Genomic DNA, 16,149 nt, shown 5'->3' with positions numbered 1-16,149 from the left:
TTGCTTTGGAAATAATTTTATACAACCTTTAAAAACAGTTCTTCAATGGTTCTCTGGTAAAAGCTGTTGTATATGTTTTTTTTAAAGAACCCTCTGCATTTAAGCTGGTATTTACATCAAAGTGCATATTCAGTTAGGTGTGTCCAAACCTTTGACTGGCACTGTACATATAAGAATAAAATCTGTTCTGACTTTATGAATAAAGGCCTTTACTAAATGTGTACTTTTGGATGCAAAGTTTAAAAGTTTTAGCACACTTGGTCAAATTACATATTTTGTTGATTTTCTAAGTGTAAATAAGTCAACACATCCTCTACAGAGAACCCACTTTAATATGACATTTTTCTGCCAATAAAGCTCACCAGTTCTTTTTTGTGCTAAGCTTAACATATTGGAAAAAAAAACTTAAAAAAGTGCAATAATTTTGCACAGGCCACAATTTATGCCCCATCACCCCCACACCCCCACTCTAAATTCAGCAAATACACTGTAATTGTTCATTAATATGTGTCAACTTATTTTTACCTTGAAAATCAGCAAAACATATCATCTGACTAGGGACACCGAAACCTTTGTATATGACTGTAAATGTAAGGACAGCTGATTGTTGATTTGTCTACTTCACAATTCTGTTTAAAAAAAATGAAGCAAGATGTAAAGTGCAAACATCATTACATAGAGGAATAACTTGCAGTCAAAAGTAATAAATCGTAGTATATTGCTCTCCACCCCGCTCTGACAACAATGCATCTTTTAAAATAGCAGCAAATACAGACATAGCCTATTAAAACGATGACAATAAAATGGCAGGGTATGGATTGCCCAAGGTGCCCAAGGACAGATAACAATTATTGATTTATTTTTGTGATTTGGTCATTATAATACATGGTTTAATCCAAGGGGGTCCAGTCTCATCCACAAAGGGCCGGTGTGGCTGCAGGTTTTCATTCCAACCAAGCAGGACCACTGAACAATAGTTCGAAGACTGAGACCAGCTGATTAAGTGAGTGGACTCAGATGAGCTCCTGCTTGACTGGCATGAAAACCTGCAGCCACGCCGGCCCTTTGTGGATGAGACTGGACACCCCTGGTTTAATTATTTATCCAGTTTTTTATCCAGTCTCCACTCGATGAGCTGTATTGGGCCTGGTTGTTTGAGCAACCCGGTCAGTTAGAGGCCTTTGGATGATGACCCCGGTCATTAATTCACCCTTTATGCTTTCATACCAGCTGCTCTATAATCATAGTATCACTCTCTTGAATAGTAGTATCACTCTCTATAATCTCTTTAATCGTAGTTTCACTGTGTATCTTTTTTAACACGGTTCGCTATAATACAGGTTTTACAGGCGGACATGGCGAACCCGGAGGATTATGGGAGATGTAGTTTTTTGGCGGTTTCAGATATACTCAGCAGATGCTGCGTTGGCTTTTCCAGTTACTTTTCTTAGACTGCTCGCTGGTGCTGCTGAAGCAGAAGAGGTGTTTTGTTCTCAGGACAGTTGTCTTTTTCCCGGCTTTGTGACCACACGAGCTGACAGCGGACTCTGAAGTGTCACTGAAGATCTAACACTTCAGCCACAATTTTTTTTGTCAGCTGCAACGTGTCTGGACAGTTATGACACTTTTTGTGAAGTTGAACAGTCTGCGTGTGTGGGATAGGTTATTTTAGTGGCTTTCACGAAGTGCGGTGTATTAGATGGCGAGTTTAATGGACTAGGGGACTATAGGAAATGTGCAGTCTAACCAGATCTGTTTTTCAACACTTGAGGTAACCAAAGTTTTCTGGTTTTTGGAGTCCCGTTTGGTCAGTCAGTGGGTGGGAATGCAGCAGGAGCGTTTGCTGAAAGTGCTGGTCATCGGAGACTTAGGCGTGGGCAAAACGGCCATCATCAAGCGCTACGTCCATCAGGTCTTCTCCCAGCACTACAGAGCCACCATCGGGGTGGACTTCGCCCTGAAGGTCCTCAGCTGGGACCACAAGACAGTGGTCCGCCTGCAGCTCTGGGACATCGCCGGTAGGTTAAGCAGGGTCAGCATCAGCTGGACAATCTCACTTCTCCACTAAACTTTGCCTTTATGAACTTCCTCTCAAGTGTTTGTGCAAATAGAAATTAAATAAAACTTGATTCAAATGTGCACATAAATAAAATATATTACATCATCATGATTGTATCTTTACTTTTCACCTAAATTGTGTTGATGTGTAATATAATATTTTTATTAATGTGGAAATTATATACACATTTGAATCAAATACTTTCAATGCATTACATTTCTCAGTGTAGACTCCCAGACTCCCTTTAAAGGGAAATACCACTGTTTTTCAAAATTTTGCCGTAATTCAGTTGTTAGGATGTAAACAAAGCTATTCAGAGTGGTTTGTTGTGAAACGCTCAGTTCTAGAGAAACTTACAGACTCAGATTTCTTCACGGTGGTGACAGGAACCAGGAATCATGATGTCTACAATGCAGATATAGCTGTTTTATTCAACCAGCGAATCTACACGCATCTTCTGATTTTTTCGTATGTAACGATGGTAAAATAGTTCGAAATCTGAAAAAAAAGGTGTTTAAGATAAACTTTTATCTTAAAACTACCAAAAAACAATGTGTCAGACATCAGACAGCGTATTTGTAACCATGTCATTTAATAGCTTTCTGTTGAAGGCATTAAATGCTTCAGGTGTCTGGTCTGGCCTCTGAACACCACTGTGAACAATTGTGACAGAGTAAGTTTCTCTAGAACAGAGCATTTTGAACCCATCTGAATGAAATTGCTCACATTCTAAACATTTTATTATTCAGAATTTTTTAAAAATCACAAGGGTGCAAAACACATTGGACTTTAGATTGCTGTTCTTTCAGTCTTTATTGTGGAGCACTGTGTCAGTAAATCACCAAAAAGTCTTGCAAACATTCCTTCCGTATATGACTTTCTTGTTTATTGAGATTATCATAATAATCTCCCAATCAGGGTTGTCCCAAAGAATGGCTGGTCATTGCTTTTTGAGAGCGCAGTTACAGTGTCAGCAGTGTTAATCATTGGCTATTACTGATCTTATTACCCACACCCTCATGGAATGCTTTGTTTAAACATTCCTCCTCCATTCTGAGTGTCCGTGTGTCTGCTTGTTTGTGTGTGTGTGTGTGTGTGTGAGTGTGTGTGTGTGTGTGTGTGTGTTCAGAGTGGGCTAAATCTCCCTCTGTCCGTGCCCACCGTACACAGAGATGGAAGTCGCGTGGTGCTATCAGCTGGTTTTATGCCTAAATTTGTGTCATGTGAGAGAAAGCTCAGCAAATCACATCACCTACACACACACATACATACAAGGACATACACATCTAGGACACAAAGCTGACCACTTAATCTAAAAGAGGTAATCAAATACAAGTAAACAGCCAACACATGTCAGATTGTGAAACCAATCATTTGACTATAGGAGTGGATGATATGGAATCATTATCATGATAAATTATGTCACAATAAGCTTTTGTACACATATCATGAGTATTGTCAGTACTGAACTTTGATGAACTGCATGTTTTATTAAAAAGAGATTTAACTGATGTTGCCAAGTAGTGTCGAATGTTTCACTCGGTTTATATTAATTATTATAGCAATAATAACATCTTTAGAGACCATTGTTAATCATGTCACTACTCACTGCTGCCCTCTAAAGGTGAGATTAACAAGCCTCAACTAAACAAATATTACTCAATGCCGCCCTCTAATGGTGATATTAACAAATGTCAAATAAACAAACATCACTCACCACTGCCCTTTAAAGTTGTAATTAACACCACATAAACAAACATCTCTTGCCGCCGCCCTTAAAAGGTGTTATTAACAAACATCAAATAAACAAACATTACTCACTGCTGCCCTCTAAAGATGTTTTTAACACCACATAAACAAACATTGCTCACCGCCACCCTCTAAAGATGTTATTAATACCACATAAACAAACATTACTCACCGCTGCCCTCCAAAGATGTTAACACCACATAAACAAACATTACTTACGGCCGCCCTTTAAAAAATGTTATTAATACCACGTAAACGAACATTACTCACCGGTGCCCTCTAAAGATGTTAACACCACGTAAACAAACATTACTCACCGCTGCCCTCTAAAGGCGATATTAACAAACATTCAATAAACAAACATCACCTACCACTGCCCTCTAAAGATGTTATTAACACCAAATAAACATCACTCACTGCCGCCCTCTAAAGGTGTTATTAACAAACACCACACAAACAAACATTACTCCCAGCCCTGCCTTCGACCACAAAAGTTTTGCTTTCTCTCTTTTCTTTCTCATATTTTGCCATGCTTTCCAGGTCAGGAGCGCTACGGCAACATGACACGTGTGTATTACCGGGAAGCGGTGGGGGCCCTGGTTGTCTTCGACATGACCCGAGCCTCTACTTTCCAGGCTGTGCTCAAATGGAAGGGTGACTTAGATTCTAAGGTTACCCTTAGCAACGGTCGCCCGGTGCCAGCAGTTCTACTGGCCAACAAGTGTGACCAGCAGAAACACGGCCTGTGTGCCAAACTGCCCAAACTGGAGGCTTTCTCCAGAGACCACGGCTTCATAGGCTGGTACGAGACATCAGCAAAGGTGAGAGATCAAACCTCTGCCTCTCACAGAATGTGTGTGTGTGTCTCTGTGTGTGTGTGTGTGTGTGTGTGTGTGTGTGTGTGTGTGTGTGTATGTGTGTGTGTTTGTTTTTATCCAGCAACTTGATTTGTTTGAATTGTCAATCTTTTCCTCTATATACATAAATCTGTAATGCATCATGAGCATCTTCTCATTCCATCTCTTTATTCATCCTCTCAATTCAATTAGGATTTACTGGCAGAAATCACATTATTTCATTAATGTTCATGCAATGAATGTTAGCATACATATAGTAGCATAGTATAATAAATGAGCAAAGAGTGGAACATTTTACAGCTAATTGCATTAGTTGGCAAAAGGTCAGTAACATGACATGATTGGGTATTAAAAAAGCATCCCAGAGAGGCTGAGTCTTTCAGACATAAAGATAGGAGGGGTTCACCACTCTGTGAAAGACTATGCAGGCAACTAGTGCAACAATTGCTATTTCATCATCTACAGTACATAATATCATTTAAAGATTCAGAGAATCCGTAGGAATTCAAAAGTTCAAAAAATATAGTTCAAACGCCAGCGTTCGTGATGGTATGCGTGATGGGGGTGTCCAGACCTGTCATTGAAAACATGTGGTGCAATATGAAATGAAAAATAGTACAAAGGAGACTCCTAACTATTAAGTAGCTGAAATCTGATATCAAGCAAGAATATGAAAGCATTTTACTTTCAAAATTTGTCCAATTGTTCTCCTAATTTCCCAAACACTTACAGAGTGTTGTTAAAAGAAGAGATGATGCAACACTGTGGTAAACATGAAATTTCTCAGTTTCAACATTTGATATGTTGTCTTTGTACTAGTGTCAATTAAATATAGGGTTTAAATGTTTTGCACATCACTGCATTCTGTTTTTATTTACATTTTGCACAGCATCCCAACCTTTTGGAAACAGGGTTGTTGATATTGAGGATCTGGTGTGTCATACTGGGTTCCTTGTGGGCCACAGCTCTGCAGAGAATAGCATTTTCCCTCATCTAACATTTAAGATACTCACCTTAAAGGAGCAATCTTGGCAAAATGAAAAAATGTAACCATTGCTATATCTGTTGTAAACATGCCTAATCATCTTTTATCTCTCTCTCTCTCTCTCTCTCTCTCTCTCTCTCTCTCTCTCTCTCACTCTCAGGACGACAGAAACATTGATGCAGCCATCATGTGTCTGGTAGAGAACATCATGGCGAGTGATGTTGATAACACTCCTGTAGACTCAGATCCTAGTCTAGTGATCCTGCCTGCGTTTGACTACAACCTGCGTGAGCGCTCTAATTCTGGCTGCTCCGCCTGCTCTAGACTGCGCTCGCCTCCCACAGACAATAACGAATTTTAAGAAAACATGAAACAAGTCACACAGGAATTGGTGTAAATATGGTGCAAATATGCAGTAGGTTTTAAGATAATCAGAGAGGGCATATCAAATGTTCTATTACAAATCTAGCCTGAAATATTAGTTGTTTCAGAACGCAATGCTGCACTACAGAAAATTACATAACATGACAAAATATTAAGTGCTGTTTTTTGGTCAGAATGCCCCTTTAAGTGAAGTGCTTCAATTGGAAATAGTTTACATATTTTATTTATGTATTTAAATATATTTTATTTAGATCTCTACCTATAATAAGAATGATACAAATATAATAGTATTATTATTATTGTTATTATTATTATTATTATTATTATTATTGAATAGTAAATGGATCATTATTTCATTGACCATAGTGTCAGACAAGCAAAGTGATGCAACAGCTTGAGTCATGTGTAACCTCTGCTAACTAACATCATGCATCTATTGAATGGGCCTAAAAAGATTATTTTATAGATCATGAAATCATGTGTGTCTGTATATATATCTGTATCTGAATTTTGCCAGTGCTTTAGAGATGCATGTGAGGAAAAAATGGACTGTAGATTGTTTTGCACTTTTTAAATATCAGCTGAAAAACACAGTAAAATGCTTACAAAGAGGAACCAGTTTTCAAATGTGAGTTTTCTGGCCTTTTGGGCTTTGCTGAACGAAGCCATACTAGACTGCTGTTGAGGAAGCTTCGACCAGAGCATTAACACTTGTGCCAGAAAAACTATGTCATCAGTATAAAATGCTGTGTGCAGCACAGTCAACATTGAACACTGTCTCATAGTTACACTGCAGTACAACAGCTGTGTAGTGTAGTGTGTGTGTGTGTGTGTGTGTGTGTGTGTGTGTGTGTCTATGCATACAGTACTGGACAAAAGTCAGAGACCACAGAATTCATCTGTTTAATTTCCAGTCAAAATGATAAGTACAAGTTATTCATTTTACAGGAGATATTTATGATATATATGAAGAGACTAGATACATGACAAACCACTTGCATAAAAAAGGGGAAAGTCAAAGGAAAACAGGAGTTTCCAAAACTGAAGTTCAAATATTGATTAAAAGATGCAGAGAAAATGGAACCATGTAAGACCTGGTAGACCATCAAAACTCTCACCATCAGATAAAAGAGCTTCAAGCGTTCATTTTTGAGAGAGAGGAGAAAATCAAGCTCTACTCTTAATTCAGATCTGAACAAATCGAAAAGGATGCGTATCCATCAAGAAACTGTTACTGAGAGAAGGAAACCATTGAATGTGTTTGGGATTATTTGGATCATGAGATGCAGAAAATGCAACCAACTTCCAAGACTGAACTTTGGAGGTGTGGAAAATATCCGTGCAGATTTCTATAAAAAGTGAAAGCAAGTCTCCTGAAAAGAATGGAAACTAAAATAAAGGTAAGGGTGGGTATTCTGAATATTAAAAATTATAATTTCATATTTTGTTGTTGAGGCTTTTGTATGATTTTCTGCTTAATATATGTTTCTACTTCCTTTTCTTGACACTGAAAAATGAATCAGTTGTACTTAATGTCTGTTTTGACTGAAAATTAAAAAAATGAAGAACTGGTCTGTGACTTTTGCGCCGTACTGGAACGTCTGCATACTTTACAAAATGAAATTCTATGGGAGCCTTAACTCCTAATAGTGTTTGTGTATGTGGCGTATGAGTGTGAGTGTGTTTGATGCTGAGCAGGTGCGTGCCTGGTGTTTAAATGTGTCCCAGGCTGTTGATGCAGCTTATCTGAATGGTGAAGGTGCTCTGGGGAATCTGCTGAAGTGTTTATCATGTCATAACCCATATGCTACAGTGTCTCTGTGCACTCCACCACATCCCTCCACTAATTACTGCTGCCATGCACACTCCAGCCTTGCTCTCCTCTCCATCCCTTGTAATTTTAGGATCCTCACAGCTGCCGGGATCTAAAAATACACCCAACAGATTATGCGTTGACAAATAATAGGTATTTTGGAAGGTGTGTTTCAGCTTGGTAAAATTGCACTGAAATGATTACGTGCATATGGTAATGTAGATAGCATGCCCATTTGGAATTGCCATTTGTAAATGCCTCCTGAAAACAACCAACATTATGTGTGACCTGGCAAAGAAACGGAGAAGCATCTGTTTCAATGACCTTTAATTGCCATTTCTTCAACCGAGATAAAGGCATCATTTGCATCACCAAACAGCACAAAGGCACTGATAATCCACAGAATATGGCAATGAGCCATAACTCAACATGCACTTACTGGCCACTCTAGGTACACCTTGTATCTACACATATTGCCCATTTTATCAGGTCCACTTACCATATAGGAGCACTTTGCAGTTCTACTATTACAGACAATCAAAGGTCAGGACCCCCACAGGACCACCCCTGAGAAGGTATTATTTGGCGGATCATTCTCAGCACTGCGCTCTGCAACTCTGACATGATAGTGATGTTAGTGAGTGTGTGTGCCTCACAGAGTGGATCACTGCTGGACTGAGAATAGTCCACCAGCCAAACAATATCCAGCCAACAGTGTCCTGTGGGCAGAAACTGACTGCTGATGAAGCACTAGAGGATGACAACAAACATCAGATGAGCTATTATCTCCAATTTTACATCTACAAGGTGGATGGACAAGGTAGGTGTGTCTAATAAAGTGGACAGTGAGAAGACATGGTGTTTAAAAACTCCAGTACAGCCGTGTCTGATGCCCTTGTACCAACACTACCCTGTCAGTATCACAGTAGTGCTGAGAATGATCCACCACACAAATAATAACTGCTCAGTGGGGGTCCTGACCGCTGATGAATGGAGTACAGAAAGGCTGACACATTATGCACCTATAAGTTAAGTACTGTTGATAAAATGAACAATGAGTGTACAAAAGTCATGTCCAAAAAGCTGTGACAATATGCGAAGCAGTGGTTTGTAAATTCACACTGACCTAATAAAGTGACCAGTGTGTGTAACCCTGATAGCAAGGGCCACCGTTAGCGCAGTGATGGCAACGCTGGTGGCCCACTGGCTTCTTTCTAATTTCTCTTTTTTTTAATTTACTTGTTTTTCTTTCATTTCTTTCTTTCTTTATTTCTTTGTAAATTAGTTTAGTAAACAAGTTTAATACTACTATAATATCCCGTGACCCAGAAAGATAAGCAGTATAAAAATGTGTGTGTGTGTGTGTGTGTGTGTGTGTGTGTTTAATATAGAGCTATGACCAACCTAGCAGTGTCAGCTACTTTTTCAACAAAATAATTTTATATTAGGTATTCTTTTTCTCTTAATTGTTTGCAATAATTGTATTATTTTCCTACATAAAACATTATTTGCACTTATAATCTGTCTGAGGTGATTAAGAAGTAAAAGATCTTGTATGCAGGACCACCCTGCTGAGAAAACCCATTGAAATCACAACATTGGAAGTGTTTCTGTTAGTTCCTGATGATTTTGTAATGTGTTTTGGCATTTTTATTGTGTTGATATCGGGTTATTGGGTTGATAGGATTTAAAGACTCCTAATGGTTTAACAGGTGACCAATGGCTGATTCTAAATGCATTTGATGGTTTCCTAATGGGGTCTAAAGTTATTCTATAGAAACTTGTGGTCTCTATTGGAAAACATTAAGCCAATTCCTATTAGAAAGCAAAAACAAGTGGGTTTTAATCCTAAACGCTTCTAACCGTCCTTTTTCAGCATGGAATAATCTGGGTGGACCAGCAGTGGCAAACAGTCAGCGGGGGTGGTGATCATATGAAGCCATCGGACCGATGTATGCTTGCTATTTATATCTCACACTGATCAGGAATGAACAGGGACAGCTATTAATCTAAAGCCACACTAGCTATACAACAGCCTACAGCCTACATACTGACACACTGGAGCGATGCGTCCACAGCTTGAGGAGACGGTTTTGTTCTGCTGTGAATAAATGAGCGCTTAAAGTCGAGTGGAGGAGACATTTTATCGTTAAATCTTGAAGCCATGTAGTAAAATAACAGCAGTGAAGGGCTGCCGGGCTGTGTCTCTCCACCTCCTTTTCCAACCCCTCAGTAGCTACTCTGTCTGGCCATTCTCTCACACGCTGCCAATGACGGTGAAGCCTCTGACGAAACTGAGTAGTCTACGAGAATGAAGATTATTACACGTATGGCGACCGAGGAAAAGACGCCTGAGCTGTTTCACATGTTTTAATGCCTCTGAAAGACTGCAGCGCCTCGAAGAAAGCGATGCTAACCAGCCGTGTAGCCAAGCTGAACCAAAGTGAATGAATGGCTGACAGAGAAAGTGTCTCTCTCTTCCAGCGAAGAATGGATACAGCTTTATCAACACTGGGGAACTGGTGACCGGGTAAGCAGTCTGGTCGTTTTTCTGAATGTGGGAACCCTACTGAAAAAAACCCAGCACAAACCAGCACGTCCAAGCTGATTTATTCTGGTCTGATGTTGGTTTAGCTGGTCACCCAGCATGGTTATGCTGGTTGACCAGAGTACCAGCACCCAAAACACAACATAATGCTCATTGTGATGGAGCTGCTGACCAGGCGTGCTGGTCCACGCTGGGTTTTCTAGCAGGGACTGCTACCTTTTGGCTGAAAATGAAAGTATTGATTAACGGGCTTTTAATCCATTGAACATGTCAGTGTGTAGGCTGTTGGCTGCTTTTGCAATCTTTCTTTGCTCTCCAAGGATACTGACCCCACATTTCATTCACTACTATGCTGTGGAATGGAGCTGGGCTTCTGTTTGTGATAGTATTTCCCTTAAATTCAGGTACGACCCTCGAGCAAACGTCATTAGCCTGTCATCTAAAGTTGCTGTACATTTTTCTAACCATTCAGTATTGTCTAGAAATGGATTCAACATGTTTGACTTTCTGTCCTGCTTCTAGCCCAGATATCAGAGCACCCTCCAGTCATGAGTAGCGACCTCTTCCCAGGTGTAGTGTACACACCTGGACCGTCGTACCTGAGTCTGATCCTGCTGGCTTTCACCGTAGGACTGTCCGGCAGTATTTACCTCTGTGTGTTGCGCTACATCTGCGCTGGATGCTGCCAGCCAATAGGAGTCGGGCCAGAAGATGACAGCCTATCTGGAGTGGTCTGAAAATATGCTCTTAAGGTGCCAAAAAGGGTTCGTTGAAGCAATGCCACAGAAGAACTGCTCTGGGACGGAGAGGCTTTGTGATTACATGTAAATGGGATGTATGTGTTTGCACATACATTTTTAAACTTTAAAGAACCTCCACATAATTGTTCTGTACTAATTAAAGCTTTTCCGAAGCCAAGAATCACGTAGGAACCTTTGTTTTAAAGACTGTAGGGTTCTGTTTGTGTGCATTAGGACTAGCTACTGTATGTTATTTTGACCCTTCTCTCTTTTCTGCAGAGCCTGGTACCTGAATGATATGATGGAAATGGCAAAATGGTAAGAATAGCAGGGGTGACTGGAGTAAAGGCTATGAGAGAACACTGATTGCATTATTACAGTGCCCAAAAGGAATTCCGATTATGGCTCTGATCATTATGTTTTGCTGAGAAAGGCACAGCCAGTGCTGATTTTATTCCTTTGAGTGTCTTGGGGGTGAAAATGAAGTATACAGTAATTGGCCTCACACAGCACTATTGATGACTAATAATGCACTGTGATAGCAGTAGTAATGATGGTCATTATGGACACAGAAATGGTCATTATGGGCACATAACTGAATTGTCTTTACACACGTAATTCGTGTTATATATACATATTGTTAACATTATTGAAATCTTTCATGAGTGAGTGGCCTCCAGAGCCTCTTGTTTGATTGACAAGTTGTCCTCTGGGGAGGTAATCTGCAGGCTGCAGCTATGGTTGCCGCGAGGAGCCTGTTGCCATGGCAATAGTTCTCTCTGCCTGCCTCTAGATGGGGCTGCTCTATTATCAATGTGGTGATCAGAATTTGTCAGCCATGAAATGGACTTGTAGTGATGAATGTAGGTAACAGGCTGTGCCATTCCCAAATTTGTAAACATTTATGTGTGTATATGTATATATCTGTTTATGAAAAACTGTTACGTATTAGGTCCATGTGAATGACTAAATAAAAAAAAAAACTCATGTTTATACTGGTAGTAACATGCCTATGATAGGCCACATGATGTTTTTTCAGAAAATTACAGCTGGATTCATTTATTACTGTGACCCACCTATGAAGACAGAGGCCTCCTTGTTCAGAACTTGGTGGTCTATAGTAGATGTGCTCCGATGTCATTGTGGTTTTACACCTCACCCAGCCACTTCCTTACAATGAGACGGTAAAGGACTTTTTCACACAAATACATTTCCTGTCACATATAGCATGATAGTCTTTTGGTACTGGTCTCACAGCGAGGTCACAAGGATTCCTACTGGGTGTTGGAGAAATCACATGGCTTCTTTTGGAGACTTTGAAAAATATAACATTGAATTAAAGGTATTCACAAATTTTCATGCACTGTGGACATTAGTGAAGTAATGCTTTGAAATCTGCCAAAGAAATATAATTGAGGCCAGTAAATAACAAAATAATGTGTGATAATATGCACACCATCTGTCGACTCTGGGTTCCCTTTGGGGTGATCATAATTGCAGTGGTCATTTGTTTCCCCAAAACAGGAAATTGCTCCATTCTTCCCCTAGGCTTCAGCCAGGGTTCTCAGCAAAGAGCAATATTGTGTGACATGAGAGGTGGCTTATGAAATGGCACATGTCATATATTGTAGCTTCTTCTAAGAGTGATGCTTGTCATGCAGTCTGAATATCATAATTCTCTAGACTTCATGTAAAGGATTTGAAATTTGTCATTATATTAATTTCTTCCCAAATTACTGGATTTAATGCACATTTCATTTTAAGGAAAGTACATACAGATAAACCAGGTAGGATTTGGCACATGACCAGTGGAATTTAGGCTAAAGACCTGCAGTTTTTGTGAAAAGGCCCAGTCACACACCATCACAGTGAAGAGGAGCCACCTTAAAAGCATTTCGGCCTAAAATTATTTGTCATGTTTTGTAACACATATGGTGCAGCTTTGCATCCCTCAGTCTTATCAGTTTGACAGAATTCACAATGTTTGTATCATTTTTGTGTATGCATCCGTAACATCTGGCTCCTTTCTGCATCTGTCTTTCTTCTGCATTCACCAGCTCAAAAGTAATAATAATAAAAAAATAAAGCATCTGTAGTTTTTCAAAAGTTCCTCCTGCCTTCAAGATACATCATCAGAAGGAGATTTTCTTAGTCTTTAAACCAGAAAATCTAGGAGACACGTAGCCATGTTTACAACATATGCAGCAATGGTTATATTTTTAATTTTGGCAAGAGTGCACAGACTTTACACTTTAGGTGTAAATTGTTATTCAGATAAGAATTTTACAAAAATGTGTCCTCTTAATATTTATATGAACTAATCCAAGTTTTTTTTACAGTCTTTCCATTATGTTGGTACAGTATTTATGAAAGCCCTTTTTACGTTTAACACATTAAATTTTTTCACATTAAATGGCAAATATTGAAAATCAAATTTTCCTCACTTTTTTTTAAATAAAAGTTTGATGTAGTTTGTAAATGTTGCTAAAGTTTGTAGGCTGCCATTTACCATCCATGCAGTCTATATGTTGTGATGTCAACCAAAGCATTCACGCATTCAGCCTACAGCAGTTTAGCCTGGACATTCATGTTGAAATTAAAAGGAGTGTTTCAATTCGGACTGCTTTCTGAATGAAGCACAATACAGGGAAGCCAATCAGAACATACATAAATTACACAGAGTAGTCTAAAATCAGTGGGAATCTGATATAATTTCCTTTATATCCCAGTGAAATGTGGCATTAGATAGGAGATGTAATTAAAATTCAGAAGACATTTTAAAGGCAGGCAAAAGTCACTACACTCTGATCAAAGATTACAGGAAAATACTAATTTAGTCTTTAAAAGTGATATGTATGGTGAATTGTGCTTAACCTGACTAGAGAACTAACGAGGTAAAAAAAAAATACTTTTGATTTCAGGTTAACTTTATAGGCACATCAAGAGCCTGTTTAATACTAAAGTATAAAGGATGGAAAAGGGACATGTAAAAATCGATTATGACAGGTTTCGGTACATAACGCCGCACAAATGCCACGAGTCTTTTCAGAGAAAAATGTGAAATACAAGAAGTGTAGGATATTGGCCCTTTAACGTGTCCTCACAGACACTTCTCCTCCGCCCGGTCCAATCAGCCCTCTGTGTGATCACCTGATTTGTGCGCAGCCATTTTGTCTACAACTGCTCCAGTACACTCACTCTTCCGAAACCGGAATAACGAAAAGCCGACAGTACGAATGGTATTGGAGGGGAGCTGACAAAAGCACTCCCCGCCGTAATTTTCGCCAGCTATTGATTTAAACCCGCAGTTTTTTCTCTCATGACGGTCCTACAGATGGATTAAATTTTTGCCTGATTCGGACGAGACGCTAGCTAACGTTAGCATTCAGGGGCTAACCACTTTCAATAGGATTAGACGTGTAAGCTGTAGCCAGGTTAGCTAGTTTTGGACTGCAACTTGGCAAAAGCTTGACACTTTCAGTTTTTTCTGTCTTCGTGTCAGGCGGATTTTCCGGTTATGAGACGCCGTTTTTTTAATGTCGCATTTGTCAGCGAACTGTGAAGATAGCTGCAGTCTTAGCTAGCCCGACAGCTCACTGCTGGTATTCAGCAAGTTAACGTTACGTTACAGCTGTAAAAGAGTTTGGGACAGTCTGTCCAGACAGGGCGAGCGTGCTAGTAATCTGGGTAACTAACCTGCGAGCTAATTAGCCTACAAATGCAACTCGTCTCAGCCGGTTAAGTTGTTAGTTAAACTCTTTAGACATTTGGCTAACATTACAGTGTAATTAAATGATACTTTTTGCCGGGTACGTTAGTTCGTATTTTTGTGAACAGAACAGATTAACGTTACGTGACGACCGTTTTTGGAGTAACGCTGGCTAGCCTGCTAAAGCGCTTATCCTCTTTCAAGTTACTGGTGCTGATTTAGTTTGATGATGTCTATGCATTTTTTTTCTTACCAGGAAATCCATGCCAGTTGCTAGCTAGCTAATGTTTGTAGATAACTAAAGCATTTGTAGCTGAAAAAGAAAGGCAAACGGATTTGTTTGATTTGTTTAAACCAGCGTGCTTCGTCTTTCACGTCCTGCTTTAAGCTTTTTTTCTCTTGGGTCTACGTGGTATTTTCCTCAGTGTCCTCTGATCTGGATTGACGGATAGCTAGCTATGTCATTTTGTAATGTTCCTATATGCTCAGATTTCAGTATTAGGACATGTACTTGGTTTGAATGCTGTTATGGTTATATTAGCTAACAGAAGCTAAGTTAATCAGTTAGCCGGTTGCGACAACATTTGTACTAGCTAGGTTAGGTAGCTAGCTAGCTAGAATATATTTTGTTACGAAACGTATCTTACAACTCATCGCGCATAATAAGCGGATACGAGTATCATCCGTGTTGGTAGCCAGCTCAATATTAACTAGTTAGTTAGCTAGCTAATTGCGTTTTTATAAGTCAGTCACTTTTACTGACTCGAGATCTTTTTCTACATTAGTTAGCTAACCAGCTGACTGCGTTTGTTAAAGAGAGAACCGTTTCAGCCGAGTGCTCGTTAATTAACTGTGGTGGTTTGAAGCCGAAGAAGAAAAGATGTCAGGCCAATCCATCACTGATCGGATCGCGGCGGCTCAGCACAGCATGACCGGATCCGCGATCAGCAAAGCCGTCTGCAAAGCCACAACGCATGAAGTTAGCGGACCCAAAAAGAAGCATCTCGACTGTGAGTACAGAAGAGCGTCCTCACTGTGTTTGCTGTGATGTTGGCTGCCCGGTGCGCCAAGGCTGTAACGATTTCAATACAGTATTGAGAAATCGGCGAAGTGAACGTTTGAAGCTGTATCGAAATTTAGAACTGCCTCCACTCTCTTTTAAATGTTTCTTATTTGCTCATTTATTCTCATTCTTTTCATCTTTCCACCATAAGGATTAAAACACGGCATCTGGGTTGGGATAACACCACACTACTTTCATCATACAGGATATGAGTTGCAGTGTTTCGTTGTTCTGTGGTTTGA

The 16,149-nt window shown here is 39.7% G+C and overlaps 2 protein-coding genes and 1 long non-coding RNA gene across 9 annotated transcripts in view; all 3 read left to right on the top strand.

Moving 5' to 3' along the window:
* The first annotated feature begins 1,519 nt into the window (after positions 1-1,519).
* Positions 1,520-6,208, top strand: zgc:162171 (uncharacterized protein LOC565931 homolog). The gene is made up of 3 exons (XM_036596694.1): positions 1,520-2,018; positions 4,349-4,629; positions 5,811-6,208. Exons 1-3 carry the CDS (start codon positions 1,826-1,828, stop codon positions 6,009-6,011), a joined length of 675 nt encoding a protein of 224 aa, XP_036452587.1. The 5' UTR covers positions 1,520-1,825; the 3' UTR covers positions 6,012-6,208.
* Positions 6,209-9,844: 3,636 nt separating this feature from the next.
* LOC118825921 lies at positions 9,845-12,075 on the top strand. The gene is made up of 3 exons (XR_005008705.1): positions 9,845-10,377; positions 10,716-10,799; positions 10,918-12,075. It is a non-coding gene; the product is annotated as an uncharacterized LOC118825921 (long non-coding RNA).
* A 2,223-nt stretch (positions 12,076-14,298) lies between these two features.
* Positions 14,299-16,149, top strand: part of si:ch211-200p22.4 (phosphatidylinositol-binding clathrin assembly protein) — a 59,627-nt gene continuing 57,776 nt past the window's right edge. For 6 of the 7 annotated variants that reach the window (XM_036596349.1, XM_036596348.1, XM_036596350.1 and 3 more), the window contains exon 1: positions 14,299-15,854. In XM_036596349.1, the coding sequence (XP_036452242.1) occupies positions 15,725-15,854 (130 nt within the window). In that variant the 5' untranslated portion in view covers positions 14,299-15,724. The remainder of the gene's footprint in view (positions 15,855-16,149) is intronic. The other variant, XM_036596345.1, reaches the window with a different exon arrangement.

The sequence above is a fragment of the Colossoma macropomum genome, unplaced genomic scaffold, assembly GCF_904425465.1.
Source record: "Colossoma macropomum unplaced genomic scaffold, Colossoma_macropomum, whole genome shotgun sequence".
Classification (NCBI taxonomy): domain Eukaryota; kingdom Metazoa; phylum Chordata; class Actinopteri; order Characiformes; family Serrasalmidae; genus Colossoma; species Colossoma macropomum.
This window is presented reverse-complemented; position numbering and strand designations above follow the sequence as displayed.